This window comes from Episyrphus balteatus, chromosome 2, assembly GCF_945859705.1.
Source record: "Episyrphus balteatus chromosome 2, idEpiBalt1.1, whole genome shotgun sequence".
Classification (NCBI taxonomy): domain Eukaryota; kingdom Metazoa; phylum Arthropoda; class Insecta; order Diptera; family Syrphidae; genus Episyrphus; species Episyrphus balteatus.
This window is the reverse complement of record NC_079135.1, coordinates 5,913,673-5,941,553: the sequence shown is the minus strand read 5'-3', so window position 1 is coordinate 5,941,553 and position 27,881 is coordinate 5,913,673. Positions and strand designations below refer to the sequence as shown.

Genomic DNA, 27,881 nt, shown 5'->3' with positions numbered 1-27,881 from the left:
TCTGTTGTGCACTACATTTTACCTATCTGTCTACCCGCCACCGACCTCGTCAATATAATAAAATCATCAACATCACACACAAATAAAAATAACCTACCCAAAAGAAAAAACCAAAAAGAAATAAAAAAAAAAAATTTCCTCCAACCCAGCCAGACTGTCAGCCAGCCATCGTCTTTATTCGTTTCGCTTTCATATTCGTAGTATATCGCAAAACTTCTTCCGCTTCTGACGTTCTTCAATTTTTATGTTATACTCGCGTGAAGAAAAAAGAAAATTCGCAACAATTTTTTCATTCATATAAATCATCTTCATCAACGTGCGTGTGGAAGAAAAGGAATTTTACAATAAATTAAAATTAAATATCCCAAATATTTAATAAAATATAAGAGTAAAACAAAACACCGGAAGTCGGTATTATTATTTCCCCTAAAATGATGAATTAAAGTGCTCTTTGCTCTACATACCCAAAAATAACAGTGAAAAAAAATAATATATAGATATATCCTGTTACTGAATGAAAATGGTGTCACCACAATCAATGAAACAAGTGAATTTATTAAAACAGAAAATTTCATTTAACGAAATTAGTTAAAAGCAAAATAGAGAAGAAAAAAAAAAAAAACAGGAAGATTTTTTTTTTTGACAAAAGGTGTCTGTCGATTCCGTGTTCCGCCAGGATTTTTTTTTTCCTTCTTCCGTTCAAGAGTTTTTTCCCTTCGTTCATTTTTTTTTATATAAAAAAGTGTGCGTGTAGTGTGTGTAACCCCAACATACATATTTTTTTTCTTATTCTTGAAAATATATGAAAAAAGACTGCTTGTCTCTCTCATTTGCTTGCGCAAATTATACAAAAGATATTTGCTCTCTCTTTCTAATCTATAAAAATGCATTTAAAAAAGAAACGACATATATCAGATGAAAGAGATGACATTAATAGTTATGGATTCAACATGGCCGACGATACACGCAAAGTACGAATTGAGGAGCAATTAAGAGTTAAAATTGGTATGTAAATTAGTGAAAAAGTATTAAAATTGTTAAAAATTGAATACTCCTCATTGAGATCTATCATTTGATATAAAAATTATTAAAATCTGTGAAAGATTTCTTAGGAAATTCTTATGTGGAAGGTGTCTTCTTTGAGTGTTGCGTTTTTTTTTTGTATCTTGTCTTCTCTTGTTGAAGGGAAGTGGTGGTAATGGTGAACGCTTGTGTGTCTCTTGAACTTTCTCAAACAGAGAATACAAAAATTTTTATATCCAACAAACTAACCTTCTAACGGAAAAATATCCCTAAAAAATAAAACAGGTGTAAATTGAAATGTTATTTTCTCCACAAAATAATTGGAATTATTTTACAAGAGTGTTTGTGAATTATTCTTTAATCAATAAAATTCTCCTCTCTCTTCTGTTTTTCTTTAAAAGAAATGCAATTTTATTTGATTTGGCGTTTTTAACCTCAGAATAAAAAAAAAATAAAACAAGTTGAATTTGCTTCCACAAAGTGTACCTCCATATTCTTGGTTCGTGTTTGTCATCTTGTTTCTTCATTTCTTGTATTTTTTTTTTTATGTGAAAAGAGATGAATTGGAGGAAACAGGAATTTTGTGTATGGTTGTTTGCTCCTGTGTGTGTGTATGTATGTGCGCGCTATAGAGCGAGCAAAACTAGAAGAAGAAAACCAAATTCCAATACAGACGACAGTTTTTGTTTTTGTGTAATTATGAATGAATTTTTTTTGGCAGTGGTTGTTGGCTGGTTGTCAAACTGTATGTGTGTGTGTGTTTCTTTTATGAATGGTGTGTTGTTGGCCGCCCCCGCTTATTTCTTGCTTTTTTGTTGCTGTTATTGCGTTATTGAACAGAAAAGAAGAAGACGACACAAAAAATTATTTATTATGGCGCTCTAATTTGTGTTACAAACATTTTTTTTGTCGACATATCAGTGAGCAACAACAACAATTTATTATTGGGTATTTGGGTGCGAAGGGGAAACTATACAAAAACCACCTTTGGCCATGTGCCGATACCACCGATACGATTACAAAGTTAGCCCCCAAATGATATCAGTCTGAGTCTGATTGGGTTGAAGAGGGGAGAAAGAGGAGAGTGTATTTCGCAAATTATGCGAAGGCAGTATGAACAATGAACCTCATTCATTAAAATAAACAGTAGTTTAACTCGTTGTAGTTTTACTGTTAACTTTTAGATTCTTGTACATAAACCCCTTTTTTTCCGGCTGACAACAACTATGTATTGCCTATCTACTCACTTTATATATCTACCTGATATACATAATATAAAGGTGTATAGATAATATATAGCTATCTAATTTGCTCCAATTTCTTTATATCTTCGGATAAAGGTTTTTTGGGGGATCCATTTTTTTAGGCTTTTTTTTTTTAATGAATGAGTGGCTGCTTGTTTAGATTCTGATGATTCACACAAGCAAGAGGGGTTGTTGTCGGAGTCGTTAACATTCCACAAGCTTTAGGTTATATATTTTTCCTTCCTTTCGCTTTTGAATGAGAATTTTGCGGAGGTTGTATCTCACTACATATACGTAGTTGTCAAGTTTTTTTTTTTTTTTGTTACTATGAAGTAAAATGGAAAAGTTTTTAAGCATGATCTCATTAATTAATTAATTAACAACAATGGTTTTTGTGTAAAAATGGATTTTATAAACAATTTAATTAAATTTTAACCCATGTTTAGAAACCTATTTTTTGTATTCATACCTAGGCATAAAGAATGAAATCAAACTTTAACCTTACTAAATATTTAATCCTATGTGGGCTTGAGGTCTTTTACTTAGCTTTTTCTAATTTATAAATCCTACGTTTCGAGTATGTTTACACTCTTCTTCAGGGCTAAAAATTTTTTAAATCAATTAAAAGATGCTTATTACAACAAAAATCCAATATACTTACATTCTATTTAATCTAAAGAAATTAATCTTAAGATCTTCTAAATCTTTGTTTTGCTTTTTGGTTTGTTAAGGCTTGGCCACACCGAAGGGTACGCGGTAGCGGTACGGGTAGCGGCAACGATATTTGTATTAAAAAAATTCCACACCCGAACGTTGATGTGTCAGTTTGGAATTTTTTCCATACAAGTACCCGTACCGTTACCCGTACCTCTACCGCGTACCCTCCGGTGTGGCCAAGCCTTTATGCTTAAATATTTCAAAATTCAAAAATTAAAAGTCTTGAAAAAGACGTTTTCAATCATTGAAATTTCAAAATATAAAAATTTTCAAATCAATTTGATAAGAAATTGGGCACGTTCAGGAAATATTAGGGACTAGATATTTAGGCAACGTCATTTTCTGAACGGAAATAAAGGTAAATTGACTAAATTTGTTTGGATGTTTCATTATTGTCAAATATCGAAATTTACTTAAGATTTTTAAAGATCGCATGGGTCAGACACCAAATTTCACTATTCTTAAATAAATAAATAATATTAATTATAACCGATAAAGCACTTTTTACTCGTTTTTCAAACAAATAGATTTAATTTTGCTAACGTAATTCATTTATTAAAAATAATCACCTGTCATGTTGACAAAAAAAACTTTCCTAAATGTTTAGGTAAAATTTTCTTGCCTAACTTTCCAGTCAGCTTTCCAATAAAATTACCTAAATTGGAAGGATTTTTTTTTGACAGTTGACCAATCAGAGAGCGAGAAACTACCTAAATATTTAGGCCCTAACGTTTCTGAACCTGCCCATTCAAAATTTCTTATCAAATACCTATAATCTACAAAATCAAGTTAAGTTTAAAACTAAACCTAAATTTAAATTTACCTTTAAATAATACTTAACCTAAATTAATCCTTTAAACAAACTAACTATAAATATTACTAAGTCCTTCACAATCAGATCTTCTATTTACCGTATTATCGGTATCTAATATATGTAACATTTCTATTAACATTCTCTTACTATAATGTTTTCCTGTGTCTAAAATACCTACGTCAGTGAAATTTGGTCTATGACCCTCATCAATACAATGCAAAGCTAAAGCTGTTTTTTGCGAATGTCTGCTATTTATATCAGATCTATGACCAGCTATACGATTCTTTAGTTTTTGCATTGATGTACCTACATAAACTGAAGGACAAGAATTTGTCCCATCTCCTAAAAATTTTATTTTATAGACAATATTAGATTTTTCATTTTTAGAAAGTTTACCTTTTAAATTCGAAAACAATGAAGTTCTTAGGATATTTGCCGACTTAAAAGCAATGCGAACATTTTCTTTATTTCTTATAGGAGCGTTTAAAATTCTATTTGAAAGATGAGGAATATATTGAACACTTCTGTAAGAAAATTGTGTAACATTTGTTACTAAATTTGTCTGAACCAAAGGATTGAAGTATTGATTCAATAATGTTCGTATTATATTTAAAGGAAAGGAATTGGAAAGTAAAGTATCCGTAATTATTTCAACGTTTTTTTCGCGAAAGACAATGTCACTAATACTCAATACTCTATTAACGAAATTTTTTGCTGTATTGATTATAACTTGTTTAGGCTGTTTAGAATTGTAATTAATAAGACGACCTGAAGATGTTGGTTTCTTATATCTCTTCTCAACTAAATCTAATACTAATGGGATAGGAATATTAGTAAATAAAGAAACAACATCAAACGAAACAAGGATATGATCCTGTTCTAAGATAACTGGTGAGACAGTAAACACACTCGAAACGTCGGATTTATAAATTAGAAAAAGCTAAGTAAAAGACCTCAAGCCCACATAGGATTAAATATTTAATTCAACAAAGGTCACGAAGTAAGGAATAATTTAACCTTACTTAAATTTCATGTTCTGTAGTTTGGTTGGTTCAATTTTAATCATCAGTTTTAAGAACAAAATAAATACAATTTTTTAACGAAGAGACTTTTTGATGAAAATAGCGTCAACACATCTTTGAAAAATTTCATAAATTTGAAGAACAAGAAAAAAAAACTCTTGTAAAAAATTCGCTTGTAGTTACAAGTCCATTAGTAAAAAAATTTTAAGCAAATACTTTTATGAAAAAGAAAGTTACAAGTCTACGAGACCTACATACAGTGCTGCTAAAAACATTCCGGATTTTTTTGTCATTTTCATCAAATAAAATTTTATAACACAAACCTGGAACAAAATATTGTTTTAATATTTTTTCTAGATCGTTCATATATCACTTAAGCAATTTCAACAAAAAATAATGATCTTTAACACATACAAAAAATTTAAAAATTAAAAAATGAAGTAAAGCCAGAATTTCAGCTGTGAAAAACTAACCGGATTTATTAATGTTAATGTTCAAAGTTAATATTTTGCTCAGAAACCCTTGTTTTCGAAAACTGCTTGGCACCAACGAGGCTTGGACTCGGCCAAATTATTTAAAATAGAACTAGGAATATCTTCCTAGTCATTTTTCAAAGCTGCAAGTACGTTAGTTGCTGAGGTGTGCTTTTTCTTCTCTACCTGTCACTTAAAGATTGCCCACAAATTTTCAATCGGGTTCGGTCGGATAAATTGTTCCGGCTATTCCAAGCCAGGAGTATTGTCTACCCCGAACTGCTGTTTTACGAGCATTTAAAAATTTTTGGCATCATAACTTGCAGGAAGAGCCAATGTAAAGGCACTTCTTTCTCCTTTTATGAAGCCATTATCGACTCCAACATCTCTCCATTCTGAAAATGATCCATAAATCCGTTAATTCTGTGTAACGGGGTAGAGCCTGTAGCTGAAAGAACCCCCAAACCATCACTGATCCTCTGCTGTGTTCACGGTAGGGAGCATATTTTTTTGGTTTTAAACATGTCCATGTTTGAGAGCCTGGCTGCCAATTTACAATCGGAATAGACCCAGTTAAAATTGCTTTTATCATTGAAAAACATATTTTTCCGTTTTGTTATCGAGCAATTGAGATGATTTTTTGTAAATAAAACCATGATGAAGTATTTTTATTTTAAAATTTAAAGATCCTTTAATTGCCAACTTTTTTAGACAATGTTTAGTATTAAAGAATGGCCTTTTTACGAGTGGAGACAGATTAAGACCAAGTCTCTGAAAGCCTTCTTTACTTTACTTGATGTTGAAGGCAGATTAAGCTCCTCACAAATCGTTTAAGAAGCCGCAAAGGGATCTTATATCAAAAAATTCTTTATTCGCCTATCACTTTTTAAGGATATTTTGTTATGGCATCCACCCAAGTGATCTGCTTCAACTGATTTTTCTCTTTTTTACTTTTTGACGATATCATACTCACTTGACGTTGCAATTTACAACATTCCAAAGGGATAACATTATGTTTTATTTCGGCTTGAAAGTGTTCTACGACTCAGTTACGAATTTTGCAACTATAATGCGTTTTTTCCGTTATTCCATTAAGTAATTTATACAATTCACAAAGCTAACAACTTTGTTTGTCACTGCAAACAAAAATTTTACAGAAGTGACGCTTAAAACCGTTGCCTCAACAGCGAAAATTGAAATCCTTAAAAAATCCGGTTAGTTTTGCACAGACGAAATTCTGCCTTTCCTTCATTTTTCAATTTTTAAAATTTTTGAATGTATTAAAGAACATTAATTTGTGTTCAAATTCCTTGACTGATATATTAATGATCTAGAAAAAATATTAAAACAATATTTTGTTCCAGTTTTGTGTTATAAAATTTCAATTGATGAAAATTACAAAAAAATCCGGAATGTTTTTAGCAGCACTGTACTTCTAGTTATTAGTCTATTCGAATTCTTTATAAAACAGAAATTTGCTGATAAATAGGGCCCAGGATTTATTATTTCCTTGAAACTTGTGAAATTTTGTCTACTCCTTTCTCGAAAACATTTCTTGCAATGCCAACCATTAGAAAAATATACTTTGATTTCTATAAAAAAAAAATTTTAACTAGTGAAATCGAACAGGGCAGAAAAAATCGAATGCCTTGTTCGATTTCACTAGTCAAAAAGTTTTTTTTTTTTTTTATAGAAAGCAAAGTATATTTTTCTAATGGTTTTTTGTGCGCTGAGCTCGAAGTAAGAAAAATTCTGTCACATCACGTTTTTGACATATTACTATGTCAAAACATCACAAAAATTTAACTTTAACTTTTTTGATTGAAAAATAGGCTATTTTTTCAAATTAAATTTGTCAAAAATCCAAAAATTAACTTTTTGCTCAAAAAACATTTTAAATAAATAGAAAACATAACAAAGTAATATTTAACTAAGTTTTGTTAAAATCCAACCATTTTTGTAAAAGATAAAAATAAAAAATAAAAAATTGTGTTTTTGCAATATTTTTGAGGTTATATAAAAAAATGGTTTGAGTAAAAGTTTCAAAAGATTTATATTATCTACAACTTTTGCATTTAACTTTTTTCCATAGGATGTCTACTTTTGATAGAATTTGTAAAAAAACACGATTTTTGACACCCACTCCACTTTTTCGCCCACCCCCTTTCCCTTTCACCCAATTTGTTTGTTGGCAATTTATTTTTCCCTTTTCATATACCACTTATCCTAAGTTTTTCCGCCACCCTTGCCTTATGCTGCTAATAATTTTTTCAACTTTTGCCCTCTGAAAACCGGATTGGCACTGGTATACAGGGTGTCCCAAAAGTAATGGATCAAACGAAATATGCTGATAGGCCAACTTTAGGGCTCCCAGAATTTGGTAACTTGTTCATCCCTAATTCTTACGGTTTTCGATTTAATGCAGTTTTTGTGAAATTTCGATAAATCCCGACTTTGCAACAGTATTTTGCTTCCTCCGCTCATAATTGATTTTTGTTTTTTACAATTCTTTCACTAAAACATTACCTAATGATAAGATATAATTAATTAATCAAAATATTTTTTATTTCATTCGCCATTTTGCTGCAAATGAATTAACAGTTCCATGTTTTATGAAAACTCAATTTCTCACTTTTATTTCAGAGCAACACCCTGAAAAAAATTTGTATGGTGTGACCCTGGTTTATTATTTTGAAAACTTGCCGTGTTATTGCAGATTTCAAAAATGTATAAAAGTTTCCAAAGCTGAAATTAGAACGAAAGATATTACAATTTGAATGCAAAAAAACAGAGGTTTTCAGAGCAAAATAACAAACAAAAATCGAGGCTTTTATTCAAAAAGAAATAAACAAACAACAGTCGACAAAATTTGTTTATTTTTCTTTGTTATTTTTCTCTGAAAGACCCTGTTTTGTTGCTTTTAAATTGTTATATCTTAAGTTCTAACTTTAACTTTGGAAACTTTTATACATTTTTGAAAACTGCAATAACACGCCAATTTTTCAAAATAATAAACCAGGGTCACACCATACAAATTTTTTTCAGGGTGTTGCTCTGAAATAAAAGTGAGAAATTGAGTTTTCATAAAACATGGAACTGTTAATTCATTTGCAGCAAAATGGCGAATGAAATAAAAAATATTTTGATTAATTAATTATATCTTATTATTAGGTAATGTTTTAGTGAAAGAATTGTAAAAAACAAAAATCAATTATGAGCGGAGGAAGCAAAATACTGTTGCAAAGTCGGGATTTATCGAAATTTCACAAAAACTGCATTAAATCGAAAACCGTAAAGATTTGGGATGAACAAGTTACCAAATTCTGAGAGCCCTAAAGTTGGCCTATCAGCATATTTCGTTTGAACCATTACTTTTGGGACACCCTGTATAAATTCAATGTTTGAAATCGATCTTGATTACTTCCTTCTCAATTCGATAGTAATATTTTTTTAATTTAATTTTCAGATTATCAGCTACTAATTTTTGTTACTTTCAGGTAGAACCACTTATGGTTTCATTCCAATGATTCATCTTCATTTGAATGAATATATCTAACAATATTATCACTTCCGACTACAATAATTTGATGGGTTTCCCAATTCGTTTTTTTTTTTTCATGGTTTACGTGTCGTTCTTGCTTCTACTCTTATCCGGGTAGTTACCTCGACAGCAGGAGCCCTCAAACTGGAGCGAAAGGTCCTTTATAACTCCAAGAACGGAGGGCCGTTCAAACCGCTAGTTTTTGGCCATAGCTCTGAAAATCACCATATCAGGTGTTCACTTAGTAGTTAATTCTAACTAGAACTACCGTCGATGTCAATGCAAACTTGGACAAAATGCTTAACCAAAAAAAAGCAGTTTAAAATAACTTTAGAATCAACTGAAATCACATAGAAATATTTCAAGATTCAAGCATTTCACACTGTTGACCCATAGTAACAAAAAACCTACTACTTAAAAGCTAATAGATGTCTTCTTTAATTGAACTTCATAACCTAAACAAGTTGGAGACAAACAAAAATCAAGTAAAACCAACTTGAACCTAGAGAAATCCTCATAATTTGATCTCAGTGTCAGTGTCATCAATCGATCAATGAACTCTCTTTCTCCCTTATTAACACCCAAAAAGAACAAAACAGAAACAAAGAAAACTATCTTGTGTCGTCTTCCCCATTCGCCACATTGCAATGTTTACTTAACAATCAAGAAAAAAAAAAGAAAAAAACAATTTATAATAACAAAAAATAATTAACCAAATGGCATCTGAACAATGTACACAGGTTTTAATTAATTACAATTTTCTGTTCCATTGAACATAACTGTGTATTAAATACTTATCTCTTATAAAAAAACCCTAAAGATCTTCATCAAACTGAAACTATAAGCAGATTTTTTTTAAGATATAAAGAAAGAAAGGAAAAAAAATGTCATTGTTGTACACAACAAGTCAAAAAGCTTGATTAGTTTGTTAAAAAGAAGAGCACTCTTTCAATTGAGCGCCAAGTCATAAAAATAAAAATCTACAAAATGACTATCATAACCATGATGATTATGATCATCATAATAATAAACACTCTGACCCACTTAAACTCAAAAAAGGAAAACGTGAATTTGTTTATATACAAATTTAGATCCGAGTTTAGACCGAAAATTCATAATCTGTCATCATCATCATCACTCAACACCGTTTCTATCTAGAGTCGTGTTTTTGTTGTGTTAACATGCAATTAAACTAGGTATAAACTAGCTGGCAGATAAAACTGTGAGATCTTATTCTTGGTTAATTAAGATCTCATTTGCATTTTTTTGTAATATTTTTGTAAATAATTGGACTCACTCTAGAGTCCAGAGATATTTTACTAAACAACAACATAATTCTGCGAAATTATAACCTACTCCCTCTCTTCTCCTATGTAACCCCATAAACAAGCAAACCAGTTTTTTTTTTTGCTTCTAACATCATCGTTATAGGTACTTTATTTTGCAACATAATTAGAAAATATAGAAGAGAAACAACAGTCTTATGTGTGCTCATCTAAAATGGCCAATTAGACTCGCATTTTATAAAACAACAACGAAAAAAAAAAACCTTCAAACGCTTACATGACTGACGCACTATTAACTACGAGAGTGCGGCAAGCAAAGTTAAAGTCAACCGAGCAGCCGACGAACCTCTTTGTGGTTGTTGTGCTACTAATAATTCCAATTACTTGAATATTTCAAGCGCGCAGCTAATTGTCCGCTTACTCGATCCTCAGTACTCGGTAAATGTAGAGATCCTCTTCTCCTCTGGGAGATACCCGTTGTCGTATTTTTCGTCGTCGTCATTTCATCTCATACACACATCAAGCCCCCACTGGTTGACCTTTGGTTCAGGGCTCATCTTTATGATGGTGACGTTATGGCGAGGCGATCGCGGTGCGCAATTTGGTTGTTCTCCAAGTTTTCTAGTTTTACACATCTGCTGCCTTGCTACTGCCGCTGCTGTTGTTGTTTTTTTTTTTGCTTCTACTTGTGTTTCATTTATATGTTTACGTGATGTTAGGCTATTTTTGGGACCCAAAATGGGGCCGCGCCGCTACTGCACGCTGCACAGGCATACACAGTCCGGAGAGGTGTTGCTCATGAAATGTTTATCCAATAGAGACACGAAATAATATTAACAAAAAAACGAGGGAAATGGCTGGTTGCCTGTGATGAACAAATAAGCAAATATTGTGTTCGTCTATTCGCCTGAGTGTGAGGAGGCTATTTTGTATTTGGTTTGGTTGATGCCCCCGGTGAGCTAGAAACTTCTGGAAGAAAATGATATCCATCCATCCGCTTGTGCTCTGGCAGCCAGTAGTCAGTGGCAACAGAGTGTGGCGACTTACTTAAGTATGATTTTTTTTTTTTTTTCAATTTCGCATTTCTGTGTATTGTTATAGGAGGAAGAAGTGTTGCCAGTTTTCTTTCCATATTAATTTTGATCATTGTCGTCATGAACAAAAAAAAAAGGAAAAAGAAGATTTTGAAATTGGCAAAGATCGCAGCTAATATTTGTATATTTGTTTAAGGAAAAATCTGAAAGGACGAAATTGTAATCTGTACATTTGTACATTGTTTAATCTCATACTTCTTGGTTAGTGAGGATTGTCATGATACGAGTGAAATCATGACAACCCACTTAACAACTTCATGTTAATGTTCCACATTATGAAGTTCATCGGGTTGGTCTCACAAAACCTCGCCAGGACTCATGGACCATAATTCATAGCTTACTAAATCCGTTATGTAGCTGATGTAATAGGCTCTGAAACAGGCCCTTGGTTTTTAATTGTACCATGTCTGAGCACCTCTTCGCAAATGTGTCGGGATGTCGTATATTATTGCATTACATCAAATGTTTTTTGAAAGGACTGACTTCATCATCTGGGTGTTATTTTTCGGATAGTCATCCAAAATTCGCTCAAAAATCTCATCAGTTTAATAGTACTGTAGTTCTCGCTATTTAGTGGATCAAACTTACCTTAGATCACAACAAAAACATTACTGTTAAAAAAGGAGCCAAGTTCTCCTATGTTGAAGTTATGCTGGCACAAAAAGTTCTGAAATGTAAAAGTGTACCAAGTTCTAAAGCTTGGCTTTAAATTTGTATAAATAAAATGTTGATTGTTCTCTTGACAATTTTTCTTTAAATTACCAATTTTTAAAGCTATTTGAAAAATTGCCAAGCAAACAATCAATATTTTATTTATACAAAATTAAAGCCAAGCTTTAGAACTTGGTACACTTTTACATTTCAGAACTTTTTGTGCCAGCATAACTTCAACATAGGAGAACTTGGCTCCTTTTTTAACAGTAATGTTTTTGTTGTGATTTCACTACTTTTTGCAAGGTATTGCTGTAGAACTTAAAATCTCTATAATTGATGAACACTCAGAGAAAATGGGCGGTTACCACGCCCCTTGTCTAAAATTCTCAAATTGTAATTTTTTCTTTTGTTTAAACTACCAGGTCTACCATTCTTCCAAATTTTAAGGTTCTACGTAAGTTAGAAATGCTCTATAATATTTGATGAAAATTCAGCAGAAATGGGCGATTGCCATTCCCCCTATCCAAAATTCTCAAATTATAAATTTTTTCCTTGGTATAACTTACTAGCTTTACCATTCTACCAAGTTTCAAAATTCTACGATAATCAGAATTGCTCTAAAAAATTTGATAAAATTTAGTGAAAATGGGCGGTTACCACGCCCCCTGGCTAAAATTCTCAAATTTCAAATTTTTCCCTTTGTATAAACCACTAGCTCTATCATTCTACCAAGTTTCAAGATTCTACAATAGTTAGAAGTGCTCTAAAATAATTGATGACAATTCAGCGAAAATGGGCGGTTACCACGCCTTCTGAATTGAAAATCTTAAATTTTCGATTTTTTTCTTTGTATGCACCTCAATCCCCATCACTGTGCAAAATTACAAGTTTCTACGATAACGGGAAGTTCTCCATAATTTTGATGATCTGTCAGTGAGTGAATCAGTCAGTCAGTCAGTCAGTTACGGTTTTTGAGATTTTCGAAGCCCTATATCTCAGGAACTACTCATCCTAGGCAGCTGAAATTTCATAAGGAGTTTGTTTTCGACTAGTTCAACAAATGGAGCGAGTTTGAAATTTCTAACATATTTGGTATAGAAGTTGGCGGGGGGTCGAAAATGGCCTGAGTTGTTTCCTGTAAATAAGGGTGTAGTGCCAAAGTTGCTAGAGAACTTGGCTGGGCACTACCGTGCCCCTTGATTAAAAACATGACATTCCTTCCACTGATTCTGCATTTTGTCATCGTTGATATGCTTGGAGACGAGAATCTTAAGCAATTCAAACCAAATGTTTCCATAATCAAATGGATATTCGGACCAAACGCTCTCTTTCTTGGAGTTTTTTTACCGCCACACTAACTTCTTTGAAATAAGGTTCGTAGGTTAAAAAGTATATTCTAGGAAACTGCTCATTTGAAGGGTTGGCCTTGGGCATTTTAAATCGTTGTGTTCAAACTTTTTAAAAAAGATGATGATCCCATTAAAAAACAATACAAAGAAAAATAAATAAAAGAAAATCATACCTTGAAAATGACTGTAGATTGTTTGTTTATTGTCTTTTTTTATTTTCACGGTCGTTAAGTTCTGGGTTTAAAAATATTATTTTTTTTTTTTACAATTCAACTACCAATTACTCATTTCTTGGCAACATATAAGTGTAATTTATTCGCTTTTTGTTTCTATTACAACAAAATTCTGGTAAAGCTATTAGGTTGGATTTTCTTGAATTTGCCCAACCATTAACCATTTCAATTATGAATCATTCTCTAGAGTCTGGCTTGATAGATATTACTATTTACAATTTATAGACGAGCCCACATAGGAAATGACTAAACGTTTTTGTTTTTATATTTTTTTTTTGTTTTGTTTTAGGAAAAACCTGAATAAAACGTCGCAATAAAAACTCTAATATTTTAGAATCTTTCAATCAAGATTTGGATAAATTAATAAGAAAAAAATCAAATCATGAATTATTGATAAAAAATGAAAGAATTTGCAAACAAAATATAGACCGGAAAAGACCAATTTACACTTTTTAACAGGAAAGTAAAAATAAAATTGATTGTCACTGATACGAACGATAAGTGTAATAACCAGTTTTTATTGACGACAATACTTTAGAACAATTATTAAGATAAGGACTTTGAAAGACAAAGGCCAAGGAAATTCATACATAGGTACTCAAAAGTTTTTTTTTTTAATATTGATGGAGATAATTTGAGGTGGATAATGGCAATAAAGGTACATTGAATTTCAACGACAAAGGACAGCTTTGGGTTTTCACATTCCTATTTAACAATTCTGTCATGATCAGCCTTCAATGAACTGGTCATTATGCAATCGTTTCAGCTTTACATCCGACGATCAGGAACGTGAAAATAAAAACGGACATGAGAAGCTGTTGGTTGAGTCGTCGACAAAACAATTCAGTGGATTAAAAGTTTTGGATAAACGGTCATTTATAAATATAAGAAATAAAGTAGGAGACAGAACGGAACCCTGGGGCACACCAACATTTACATTTATGTGTTGAATATCAGATTTAAAACCATCTAACACAACTTGATTGAAACGATCAGAAAGATAATAATCTGACGAAGAAGTCATTCACCAATTCCAAAAACACGCATTTTTGATAATAATATGCCTGATGCCAAACTCAATGAAATGCTTTGGAAATATTAAGTTTAATAATCTTACTTTCTCCAAAGCAGTGGAAAGATTGGTTCCACTTTTCCGTGAATATGGTATTAAATCTCCAGTGGACTACGAAGCCGTACTGTCAGTCATGAAGATGCTTTCGTTCCTCTAGATTTTTCATGAGTTGACGGTTGATCAATATTTCCATGCAATTGGACGGTAATTAGAAGGGACAGGTTGGGCAAATGCAGTTTGCCAACTACTCGAAAGAAATCCAGAAGAATAAGATAGATCTCATCTCTTGAAATTCACTTATTCCAAAGTCATAAAAATCGTTCGTTGGAAACGTGACTACAATTACCTTACTCTCAAAGTCCTTGTCTAATCTTTTGTTTTTTAATTGAACGCCAAAGTCTCTAGTCTCTCTTAGTTGACAATGTATTTTATCAAAAACAATGAACGATTTAATTCATAATTGCTGTCAAGGTCATTAGAAAATCCATTTTGAGATTGTATCGTACACAAACAATACTCTTATAAAACATATCAAATTAAATTGTATATTTTTAATCTTTTAAACAAAGCAATTGGCAAATGCTTTTTCCATTCAACAAAGTGTAAGACACACATACATGGTTTTTGCAACGATAATATATTTTTTTTTTTTATTAATTTTTATCTCTCAGGAAACTCCACCTAGTTAGACAAATATACTACATCTTATGCAATTAAAATATCTAATAGCACCACCAGGTGAGTTTTTATAACTGTGTGTGTTTGAAGGTAGTTTTAATTCATCCCTTTTCAACTATCAGACTATCATATTTCATTTAACCATCCCCACATTTGCCCATTTGGGGACAACTTAATATAAAAATTAAGAAGCAACACAATTCATTCATTCGCTCGCAATATTTCATAAGATAAGATTAGAAGCCTTTTTTATTTCTACTTTCGAGGCGGCAAAGAGTAGGTATAACATTATATTGGTTTCCGTCAAGTACGAGAGTATGTAATATATTGTGGCTGACTGAATGACTGACTGACTGGCTCAACCACACATATAGCGAACGGAAATGAATCGACTCAATGCTCTCAACAAGCTATCTTATCAACCGACAACATGCTATAAAATTATTATTTTCTTTTTTTTTTATTATTATTATTGTGCATTTGCAAGCACTTTGGAATTGTTTATGTTTAATAAAACTCTTCCTGTAGTAACATTTTAGTAAGTACCTCTCCTATAACCTACTCGTTTACTATATTTTGATTATATTTTTGTTTTGGCAAAGATTCTATATCTCCTCTTATCAGGAATTAACTGATACCTGAGTGGGGTGTTTTTGTTTGTTATTGTTTGTGCCGAAAATAACAAAACAAAATGCGTCTTAATCAGCATGAAAAAATAGGAAAACAACAAAAAACCATTTTCATTAAAAATGCTTTTGAAAAAATCGAAGGCGATTAAGTCGGAAAAATTAATTTGCTTTAAAATAAGAGAGATATTTCTTAATAGTTGAAGAAGACTTCGAAGTAAACAGGAAATTGGCATAAAGACAACTACGAGTCTACCTCAGCAGAATCTAGAATCACCACAGACAGATCGACACATTGTGTCGGATGTGATCCAAATACCTACGTCAGAGAGCAAGAATAAAGATCGAAACATTATTTTTTTTTTTTTTCTGAATCATTGCAATTTTATTTAATATATCGCCGGGTAGTCCATTTTGAAGACAGAGTGGAGGCAAAAAAAAAAAAAAAAACTTAATCGGCTGGAAACAAAACGAAGGAAATTCAATTCAGAGGAAAAAAATTAATAATAATGAACGACAACCCAAGAAGAAGAAAAACGGGCACGCGGCTACCACATTAAAAATCATCATCATCATCATCCATCCATCCGATCGTTCGTTCGTTTCACCATCCCGTCTACGCACCATCACCGGAAATCTATTTACTGCTCTCTGCGCGCAGCAACGCGGTGTTTCAATTTCGTAGGAATTAAGAATTTTATTGCGAAACATTCATGATTTGTGTTGTTTTGCGTCCGTTTTGTAAAGTTGCACAGAACAACTTAACAACGCCAACGGTGGGTTTGTTGAATCATGGTGGAGGCACAAAAGTCGAAGGGATAGAAAAGTAAACCAGGGGTACCTAGCAGACCCAACGATTGTTGAGATGGGGTTGGGGTATAAGGGAGTAAGTAGGAAATAAGCGTGATGCGCACACGTCTTTGAAGGAACAAATCTATCCGGTCCGAGCGACCGACCAACCGGCCGCTCAGTTGGTGGTGGTGATGATGGTGGTGCACACCTTTAAGAAAAACAACAAAGAGTTGCCAGTATACTTTTTATACAATCATTTAATAGGTAGAGTAGAGACTAGACACTCTAGATGAGGTAGGTGATCTGATAAATTAATAGCTTTTGCTTAAGAATATGTTCATATGTATTTTGTTTTATTTATAAAAAGTCCATTGGTAAACAAATAAATTTAAGAATAAATACAAAAATTTGTTTGTTTGTGTTTATTTTTTTGGAGGATACAACACCAAAACATGATTAATGTGTTTAAGTGTGTTACGCAAATCAAGGAAAAAAGCTACGCAAATTTTCAAAAAAGATTTAAGATTTTTATATCTATGTAAATATTTTTGTTGAAAAGTTTAAACAATACCCCCAGAATGAAATCGAGGGCGCACTTTAATAATAACGTGCGTCAGTCAATCGGACACGAGCGTTTAAAGGAAGAGCTATTAAACATTTTTAGAAACAAACAAGATTCCAACCCAAATAAAATGACACACATGGAAGATGGAACATGTGTGTTGTTGAACTAAAATATAAATATAATACCAATGAGAAATTGACTGGAATCTGAAGAACAAATATTTTGACAGATAATTTTAAACCAAAAGAAGCACTGAATTGAACCTAAGTCCTTTTTTGTAAGTCTTATATGTTTTAGTTTTCAGGTTCAGAGTCAAATTCTGAGTTAAAAATGAGTAAAACTAAACTCTAAAATCCAATGGAACACTTTAAATCGCTTCCACTCAGTGCTGAAATACTTGTTTGCTATGGTTACAGATCTTGAATTTGCCTTATGATATCTAATGATTTGTAAGACATTTAGGGGCAACTAAATTACGTTGAATACCTTGGGAAGATCGCTTTGCAGTATTTCGACCATAAAATAAAGATTTAATCTCATAAACACGCCTTAGAAAAGCTCAGCCAGTCGATCTCAAGCTTCTTTTGCGATTTTTGCTTCTTTTATGTAAAATAAACTTTGATTTGCAATTCTTTCTATCCTAAGATCACAAGTTTTCAGGGATACAAAAATTCCCTACATCAAATTTCCATTCTTCATAGTTTTCTTTGCCTTTTTCTTTAAATTTATCTTTAAAAAAATATCCGGTGACGGATCTTCGGTCATCTATTTTAGCAACATAATTTGCATCACAAAAACCAGTTAAAAGCTTATCATCTTCATCCTTCTTGGAATAGCGAAGTTTAAATTCTGCAGTATCTTTGAGGTATCTCAATACTCTTTTTGCTGCTATCCAGTGAGCCTTCAATGGAATTGGATTGAAATGGCTTAAATTATTTACTAATTGATACTTGTCCAGCAAACAACAAGATTCCAATCAGGTCTTGTTATGGGATTTTTAACATTTCTTCTATTTCTAATCTTATTTGGGGCGAAATGGTTGTACTCAATTTTCGGATTGGAACTGGTTAAACCAGAACCTTCTACCAGTTCATTTAGAAAGTTGACAAAAATCCAAATCCTTCTGGTTTCCGTTTATAAATTTACAAAAGATTATTTGACTCGCATATTGATCATTTTCTTTCTACTTTTCATTACAGGTGAGGCAAAAAATTTAAGCAGCCGAAATAATGGAGCTAGCAGCAGTTGTAGTGCATCCGGTACACGAGATGTCTATTGTACGGTAGCACTTGATCAAGAAGAAATATGCCGAACACCAACTATCGAACGGACATTGAGTCCATTCTTTGGCGAGGAGTATTATTTCAAAATTCCACGACGATTCCGTTACCTTTCAGTCTATGTCTGGGATCGAGATCGCCACTTAAAACAAGACAAACCAATTGGCAAAATCGCAATCCGCCGTGAAGAATTACACATGTACAATCATAAAGATCATTGGTTTTCCCTACGACCAGTTGATGCTGATTCCGAAGTCCAAGGAATGGCACGAGTGGAATTACAATTTGAAGACACTACTTACGATCATATTGATCTAAGTAGTGGGGGAAGCAGTGTTGGTGGAGGTGGTGGCAATGATTACAAAGAAAACAACGATCTACACGGTCGTGATAGTCAAAGATCCAGTGTTAAATCTAGATCGAGCTATTTCAGTGGACGCGGTAGAGTGGCAGTTAGAGTACACGAATGTGTCGAATTGGCTAAGAAAAATGGAGCCTGTGACCCTTATGTAGTCTTTACAGCTGTCTACTCTAACAAACGACAAATCATCAAAAGAACGAAAGCTCGCAAAAAAACTATAAATCCACAATTTGACGAAATTATGCATTTTGACCTGACCATCGACTATGACTCCAAACATGAATCCTCGAATAAGGCATACACAATCTATCCACTGGGTGGAGCAGATCTCTGTGAGATTTGTGTCACTTTATGGCATGACGCACCTGGCATGAGTGAGAAGGTATTCCTGGGAGAAGTGCGAATACCGTTGCGCAACAAACAACAACAGGTAGCTGTGCAACCAAATGCCTGGTATTACCTGCAGCCGCGAGCGAGCCAGTCCAGACCGACCCGAACGTGTGCAACTCCGCCGGGCACTCGCCTCAGCTGTGATAATTCCATAGGATCTCTGCGCCTCAATTTGGTCTACACCTACGATCATGTGTTCCCCCTAGCCACCTACGATGGTCTAATGAATCTCCTACTGGAGAGCGTTGACCAACGACCAATCACCACTAGCGCTGTTGCGATTCTCGGTGAAGTGGTTACCTGCAAAACAGACGTTGCCGAACCTCTGGTTCGATTGTTCACCTACACCGGACAGATTGCAGCGATCATTAAAACACTTGCCGATCATGAGATTTCAAATCTAACAGATCCAACGACGATCTTTCGAGGGAATACACTCGTCTCGAAGATGATGGACGAGGCAATGCGTCTGTCAGGCCTGCATTACTTACACAATACCCTGCGTCCTGTTCTGGAGCAGATACTCCAAGAAAAGAAACCCTGTGAAATTGATCCAGCGAAGGTGAAGGACAAAAGTGCAGTGGATTATAATCTGATTAATCTGCAGGAATATGTGGAGAGGGTGTTTGAGGCAATAACTAAGAGTGCGGTCAAGTGTCCAGCAGTGCTGTGTCAGATATTCCACGATCTCAGAGAATGTGCAGCCAAACATTTTCCCTACAATCGTGAGGTGCGCTATTCTGTGGTATCGGGTTTCATATTTTTGCGATTCTTTGCTGCTGCGATACTTGGGCCAAAGTTATTTGATCTCACCACAGAACCAGTGGTAAGTTAATAAAAAAAAATACTTAAAACTAGTTTATAGAAAGAATTAATTAGTAATTAATGTTGTTTAATAGGATTTTCAAACAAGTCGAACACTTACACTCATATCGAAGACAATTCAATCGCTTGGGAATCTAGTGAGTTCAAGATCATCACAGAAACCATGCAAGGAAGAATACACCGGACAGTTGTATAAGAAATTCTGCACAGAAAAACATGTTGAGGCTGTTAAGCATTTTCTAGAAGTTATATCCACTGTTGGCGGTAGTACATCTGCCGGTGGAGGACAGACTATTCTCGAGCCAGTATTACTCAAAGAAGGGTAAGTGCCATTTTATTTGTTCATAAATCTTTTCTATATTGGTGTTTGTATGTGTTTTTCAATCATTTTGCTCTTCAACATAATCTAAGATTCTAAGCTTTGATTAAAAATACTTGAAAAAACCATGATTATTTGGGAATGTTTGCTTCTACTTTTGTTTTCTAGTTATATCCTGATAGTTCTCGATAATTTCAGCTTCAAATAAATTAAATAAGTGATCTTATTTCATCAAGTTCAAGAGGTTTCTTGTTAGATATCAAGTAATTTTGCTAGATATTTATTTATTATTTAAAAAAAAAAAAAAACGATAATTGATCACATGAAAGATTGGTCTTTGATTTTTTTCTGCAAATTGCCAATTGAGAACCTTATCCGTTTACTAAAAAGCTATGGATCTTGATTTTTTTTTAGGTAGGTAGAAGTGGTGGTCACGAAAGTACTTTCTTTGTGATCCAATTCAGCCTGTTTGATATCATAACTCGTGTTAATAAGAGGAAAAAATCAAGAATTTAATTTCGATTCCTAAAGTGGGTTTATAAATTAACACCAACATTTTACTCCCCTTCAATCTGTCAAACGCGTGGAGTCCTTCCGGGAAAACTATTTTCGCGATCGCATAGCTCTAAGTTATAAAGGCTTACTGCAATGTAGGGACTTTCCAACCCTATAAAACAATGTTTTATTTACACGGTTCAAAAACGATTTTCTGTCTTTCTCCTATATATTGATTGTTTCTAAAACTATTCATAGTTTTGTAGTGCAGAAACATTATTTCATGAAGGATATTCACAGAAACCCTTCTGAGTAAGAGATTTGCGTATCGGGTTTTTCCCTGACCGTACTCGCTTCACGTCCTTGGATACTGAATGAGAACTGAAGTCTAAGAAAATAGCCTGTCACGAAGGCGTTTGCTACTTTGAACGATGGGTACATTAAAGCGTCCTTTAATCACCAAATAAGGCCAAAAGTGTAGGACACTCACAGCATCACAGGTACCCATTTTTACCTACAACAACCTTCCACATGCTCACAGGACCGCCAAAAATATTCGCCATTTGCAGATTGCCACTCTTGGTGCTACAACAAACATTAATTGTTGGAAAAGCTTGATTGAGAATTGATTTCAAAAACAGTACCAAACGATAAAACATCTCTTTGAAAAATTAGATCTTCCACTTACTGTCTAGTTTCCTGATCCTGTTTAAAGTTTTTTTTTGTTTTGTGAGCTATTCGACCTAAGAGTCTCGCCTAAAGCGGTTTTCTTACACCTCTTATTCGGCGTTGTTATAATCTCGATGTCGGTTGAGGGGATCATAAGTTTCGCACGTATCTGCTTCATACTAATGATCGCCGAGTTGACCTCAGAAATCGGCGGCAAGCCTTCCGGTTTTGTATTTTTCCATTTCTGTTGTTGTTTTTGAATTTGCTTATACCAGGAGTTTTAATACCTACTTTTCTTCTTTCTTCGTGGTCTTAGACCAACCAACTCCCAATTTTTTGAAAAACCCTTCCTTTTTTAAAAACCTTTACTCTCATTTAATCTTTCTACTAAATTCACACAAAAAATGACCAACTTTAACTTTAACTGATATATTTTTCTTCTTCCTATGCTCTCATATTGTTTAACTTTAAAGCGAAGGGTAAGATATTCTATTTTTCAAATTCCATTTTAAAATCAAATTTAATCATTTTGTTTATATTTTAATCTTAAACTAATTCTAATTTTGTTTCTTCCCTTTATTTTTTTAGAATGATGACAAAACATCCTCAAGGACGAAAACGTTTTGGTCGACGTCTACTTAAAAATCGTTACTTTAAATTAACAACACATTCGCTTAGCTATGCTAAATCGAAGGGAAAGCCACCCATCTGTGATATTCCATTGTCTGAAATTCTGGGAGTTGAACCATTAACTGAGCGAAGCTTTAAAATGCAAAACAGTTTTCAGGTAAGACAAGACAAGAAGAAGAAGAAGATTTAATTCCCATGTTGTTGAGAAAATAATGTGAAACAAAAAAAAAATAAGAAAAACAAAAAAAAAATTGTAACAAAGGATCGATGGAAACATCATTTTTTTTTTCATTTTATTACTCTTTGCCTTATAATATAATTATTTCCTGTGCGAAAAGTTGGGCCCTTTTAAGACTCTCTGAATGGCAAACCAACCACAAAAGTACCCAAAGTTGTATAACTAACCAAGACAAGAGAGGAACTTCACACGGTTTGGTTTTTTTTTTTTTTTTTTTTTTTGTTTTTGTTGCTTCATAGAGGGCTTTGTTCTTTTTCTACCAAGCCAATTCGTTGGTCTTGAGATTAAATAAAAGTGAGAATTATACTGCATTGGCTTAAGCGACTTTCGTCGGACGTTTGGATCAACCTCAACTCAACCCTTTTGGCAATTTAATTACACTTCTTCACGCACACGCAAACAGAGAAAGTTACTTTACTTTTCACTTGAGGCATGCTATGATGGGACAAGTAATAATACAAGGAGACAGCAGATAGTCAGCAAAGTCACATCGCCTAACACACTCATTAGGCACATCTGCTGCTGCTCTGTGGTGCAATTGCGCTGGTGCTGCTGCTTCTGTCCGCCTACTTTTCTCTTTCTCATTCCTTATTATTATCAGTTTTTTTTTGTATTGCTGTCGTTGTTGTTGTATTAATTATGCAAATTTGACACCATCCATCCGGCCGGTTTACTAATACAAACAACAACAACAACGACCAAAGCTGGTTCTCTAGATCAAGTCGAGTTGCCACCACCGACCGATCACCACCGCCACTACTCCACTCCGCACGAAGGTGTCGTCTTCGGTTTGGTTTGGTTAGGTTGTTTCTGCTTGTTTACGTTCCACTACAACGATCGTTGATCATGACGACTAGGTATGATGTATGTAGAGCAGGAGGTGGTGGCTGGCTGGTTGGTGGGTAACATAAGAAATTTTTTTTTTAAATACAACAACAAAAAAACGTGTATCGTAGTTTTGCGTTTCCGGTGTCTTGTACACATTTTTTTTTCTACTTTGCTCCCCTTTTTCTGGGCTTACTTGTTTTTTCTTCTTCTTTTTCCCATATGATTGTAAGTTGGAGGAACGCTTGCTTCATTGATTCCGGTATGTGGTGCTGTTGATATCGCGTGTGTGTTTGTTTGTTAGTGGAACTCGTTTCAGGCTCTCGTAGGTGTTTTTTTTTTTTTCTTGAATATAAATTTTATCATTTATTCTATCTTTTCAAACCTTGCTCTGGCTGAAGAAACACAACAAATTTTATAGGAACGCATAACGCATAAAATTTATTCAAATTATTTTAATTGGAATTTATTTTATAGTTTCACATACATTTATAATGTTGTTATTTTATTTATTTATTCATGAGGTGATGAAGGCGATGATATTTGAAGAAGTAAAAGATACCAAAGTATTCAAAAAAAAAAAAAAAAAATGCGCATGAGAAATTGTTTACACTTTTTTTTTATATTATTTTTTTTTTTTGTCACACACATAGATAAGGGAGTAAGTAAGTAGGAAGGCGTAATCCGCCGCCGACACACAGTCAGTTAAAGCAAAAAATAAAATTTAGAAAAAAAAAATAATAAAATATGTATTTTGTTGAATGGGGTTAAAGTATGCATGAATGAGAAGTAAAATTTTTGAATTCAAATAGAAAATTGTGTATGCGATTTGCAATTTTCCTTGAGAAAAAATTATATCTTTTTTATGTCGTTGGTTTGGGACTTGAGAGGAGGGGTTTTTTGCTTGATTTAGATAGTTTCTTGAATTTGCTGAGGTGATCATTTTTTTACTTGATTACTAAAATATGTATTGGGAATCTCATTTGATTTTATTTTTCTGGAAATATATTTCTTTCCCCAGAAAAAAACTAATAAAAGCCTTTGATCCTCTGAAAAATCTCTATTGTTGAAACCAATGAACTCAATTAAAAATTTTTTAATGATCAATGGAAATTTGTATCTCCTAAAATATTATTGTTTTTTTTTTAAACAATTAATATTGCATAGCATTGCCATCTGCGTGATTTATAACTAATTATTCTCTTATAACAATCAAATAAGTTGCAGTTTAAAAGAACAACTCTGCACTACTAACACAAAAATGGCAAAATCGAAGCATAATACTACCGATATGACTGACTTTGACCATCATCAGATTCATCATAACAAACCTATTAAATGACCGTTTACTAAGATCTTTTATCCTTAACCGTGTTAGATTATTCTCACTCATCAGATCGAAAAATGTTCATTTTGTCAAAATACTTATTCCGACATATTAAACTTTGCAGTTGTAGATTGTAGTAGATTTAGTTATAGAGCGGTAGTTAGTAAAGGAAGTGTTTTATTTTGTTATTGGTAAAAACACATTTAAGGTCTTTAAAATTTTAGTAGGTATCTATCTAAATGTAAGGCCCAATATGTATCACAGAATTATTGTCATTAAGAAGTTTCTGTTTAAAAATATTTCGTGAAATCGGTTGAGGTGTTTTATGCTTATGTCGATGAGAGCGGGCAAAGAATGAACAGAGAAACTACAAAATTCATTCTTTTATATACAAAAATTACTGCAGAAATCGTTTGAACCAGTTGGAGCTAATTTGATATCTGTTCAGAGACAGTATAAACGCTTTGACCGGTGGGGTCTAATTTAGCCCAGATCCTATGACCGCTGTGAAGTACTACTTAACCTATTCGTGTTTGATTTTTCCATATCATCTAATTTTAGAAGAAGTGATGGGATGACAATATTTTTCAGTTTCAATTAAATTTTTAACAAAACTGCATCAAACCCACTTTTGTTCCAAAAACATTCAACACAAAAAGTTGGAGTCCAACTTTTTTAACAAAAATAAAATGGTGCTGTACCAATGTCTCGCACCACCTTCAGGTGAGGTTTTTTCTTCCATGCATACAATGAATTTGACAAAGGATTCCTTATTTATTCCACTGTTTTGTATTAGACTGTTTAGTTAAACTATTTTCTGACGATTCTATGATCAAAGGTTCGAAATTTTTCCTTGTAGGAGAATTTGGCAAAATTCTTTTGTTCAAGAGTTCGGTTAAAATCTTGTTCCTTTTTGTATTATCTGGGGGAGTTTAAAAAAGAAAGAAAGTGTTCTTCGGAAGATCTTAAAAAAGCATCTCCTTATTTTAATTAAATCTAATTGTCATCAAAATCAGCACAATTGAAGCAGCATTTTATTTTTCGTTCCATTCAAGAAAGTTAAGCCTGTCAAATTGAATAATTTTCCGCTTCCACAGATACCTCACTAGGTCCAGGTTTCCTTCTTTGGATAAAAATAATTGTTACTCATAAATTTCAATTTTGCTAAAATACTTGCTAACCCTGAAATTCCATCATATAAAAAAAGCCACAATGTCTACCATTTCCTGTGCCGCTTAGCCATTTTCTGCGTGTTAATATTACTCACTCAAATGAATGAATATATAGATATTAAATCTCCTTCTCCACTTCCACCCTCAAATTCGCATATTTGTTGTTTTCATTATCCGCAAGCCACACACATATTTCACGAACTCATAATATAATTATTCACCTGCTTATCAATCGTTGCACGCACATCATTAATAAAGTTTTTTTTTTTTAATTCAAAATTCTGTGAATGAAAAGTTGCTCATTTCGAAATTAGGTTGAATGTCACTGCGTTCACATGTTCATGAGTTTGTATATGTCCAGGTGAATCTATATATGGTAGCACATAGAATATATTCCGACATATACTGTATTCCAAAGCCATTAAGGTTATGTATAGTTTCCTTTCCAGTCCCCAAATGGAGTGTCAAGGTGAATAGATAAATGCGTCATATAAAAACCCACCTATAAATGGCGCCCAGAACAAGGCGAAAGTGATTCTCATACAATTTTTGTTTAACAAAACAAATACTCACTTGCCCATGGAAGTGAAAATGAAATTAAACCTTTTTTTTTGTTTTTTTTTTACTTTCAGATTATTCGCAAGGATCGTTCATTATACGTTCAAACGACTAATTGTGTTGAAGAAAAAGAATGGATTGATCTGCTGAGCAAAATTTGCCACACAAACTCAAAACGTTTGCAAAATTTCCATCCATGTGCCTATGTGAATGGCATTTGGAGTTGTTGCTCGCGCCGCGATGAAAATGCCGAAGGTTGTACTAAAGTATCAAGTGAACCATTCCAAATGGAGTTGGCTACTGCTCTAGATCCAGCTAGAGATCTGCAGCGCTTACAAACTTTGATTACCACACATGTGGCACATTTAAAAGCACGAATGGAACCCATAATCAATAATCATAGTCACACAATCAACAATCCCATTAGCGAGGAGGAATATAAAAGTACCCGGAATACAATCCATCAACTGCTGGAAATCGCCTGCAGTCTTGATGTTGTACATCGAAACTACAGACAAGGAATTGCCCGTGAACTCAAATTGGGCAGTCGAATGGCACCAATTGGAGATGACAATTATTTGCATATGATGCGTGGTGGATCATTGCAACAAATGCAACCAACGGATAGTAGTTATCATCGTTCTTTGGTTTTGCTATGTAATCGTTAAAGAAAAAAACAAAACAACAAAAAAGGTTTAACCTTAGTTTTTAGTTTAAATTACATTTAAGTTTAAGTTTAAAACAAATTAAGAGAAAAATAGACCAACATCAAAACATACAATATGAAAAAATGAGGAAAATTAAGAGAGAGAGAGAGTGAACTAAATTCTAAACTATCTTATAAGAAGGTGTAAGCTCACTTCAGTAACTTTTTTTTATTGAGGTGAGCGAGCGTGTTTAGCTTTAAGTATTTATTATTATTTTTTAATTTCATTTTTTTTTCTTTTCTTTCTATTTTTTTTAATAATTTTTTATAATAATTGCGCTGTTCTTCCGTTAAAAAAAAATTAACAAAACTGAAAAGAGATGATGAATCTAATCAATCTCTTGGCTCTTTTTTGAATCCAAAATGCATTCCATTGTAATATATATTATATAATTTTGTTTCTTCTTCTTTATCTATATTGTGCTTCCTTTCATCATTTTTTAAGCTTTTCTATCATTTTCTTTTAAATGTAACACAAAAATTTAATACAAAAAATATTTGCAATTGTAGATACTTATGCATAAGAACAAGTTATGTAGATTTTATTTTGAATCATTAATATCACATTGTGAAAATTGTAAAAATAATTTTTGAGAATCGTGTATAATTGTGTCTATTTTGTTTGTCTGAGCATAAGGTTTTTTTTAGCCTAAACGGCTACTTTTGATTCATCTTAAGTTATTGGAGTAATAATTCCAGTAAACAGTACCTGTCATTAAAAATTGTCATTTTTATAAATTCATTATTTCTTGACGAAAAATATTAATTATTCAATATTTACAAAAAAAAAAAAATATATGAATATGCAATTTAGCAAAACAATTAGGCACATAAAATGTAACCCAGTGAAAGGTTTTTTTTTTTTTTAATTTGAATAATAGACCACAGCAGTGAGAATCATGA

General features: G+C 33.0%; 1 protein-coding gene across 1 annotated transcript; it reads left to right on the top strand.

Moving 5' to 3' along the window:
* The first annotated feature begins 12 nt into the window (after window positions 1-12).
* Window positions 13-27,546, top strand: LOC129911910 (GTPase-activating protein). The gene is made up of 5 exons (XM_055989919.1): window positions 13-1,005; window positions 18,383-20,040; window positions 20,114-20,361; window positions 22,111-22,309; window positions 26,347-27,546. Exons 1-5 carry the CDS (start codon window positions 885-887, stop codon window positions 26,938-26,940), a joined length of 2,820 nt encoding a protein of 939 aa, XP_055845894.1. The 5' UTR covers window positions 13-884; the 3' UTR covers window positions 26,941-27,546.
* The last annotated feature ends 335 nt before the right edge of the window (window positions 27,547-27,881 follow it).

Excerpts from the sequence above, each read along its gene's own strand:
- LOC129911910 (XM_055989919.1), top strand. The coding sequence starts at position 885 with ATGCATTTAAAAAAGAAACGACATATATCAGATGAAAGAGATGACATT. Across the intron at positions 1,006-18,382 it reads GCAATTAAGAGTTAAAATTG|GTGAGGCAAAAAATTTAAGC; the intron begins GTATGTAAATTA and ends TTTTCATTACAG. Across the intron at positions 20,041-20,113 it reads ATCTCACCACAGAACCAGTG|GATTTTCAAACAAGTCGAAC; the intron begins GTAAGTTAATAA and ends GTTGTTTAATAG.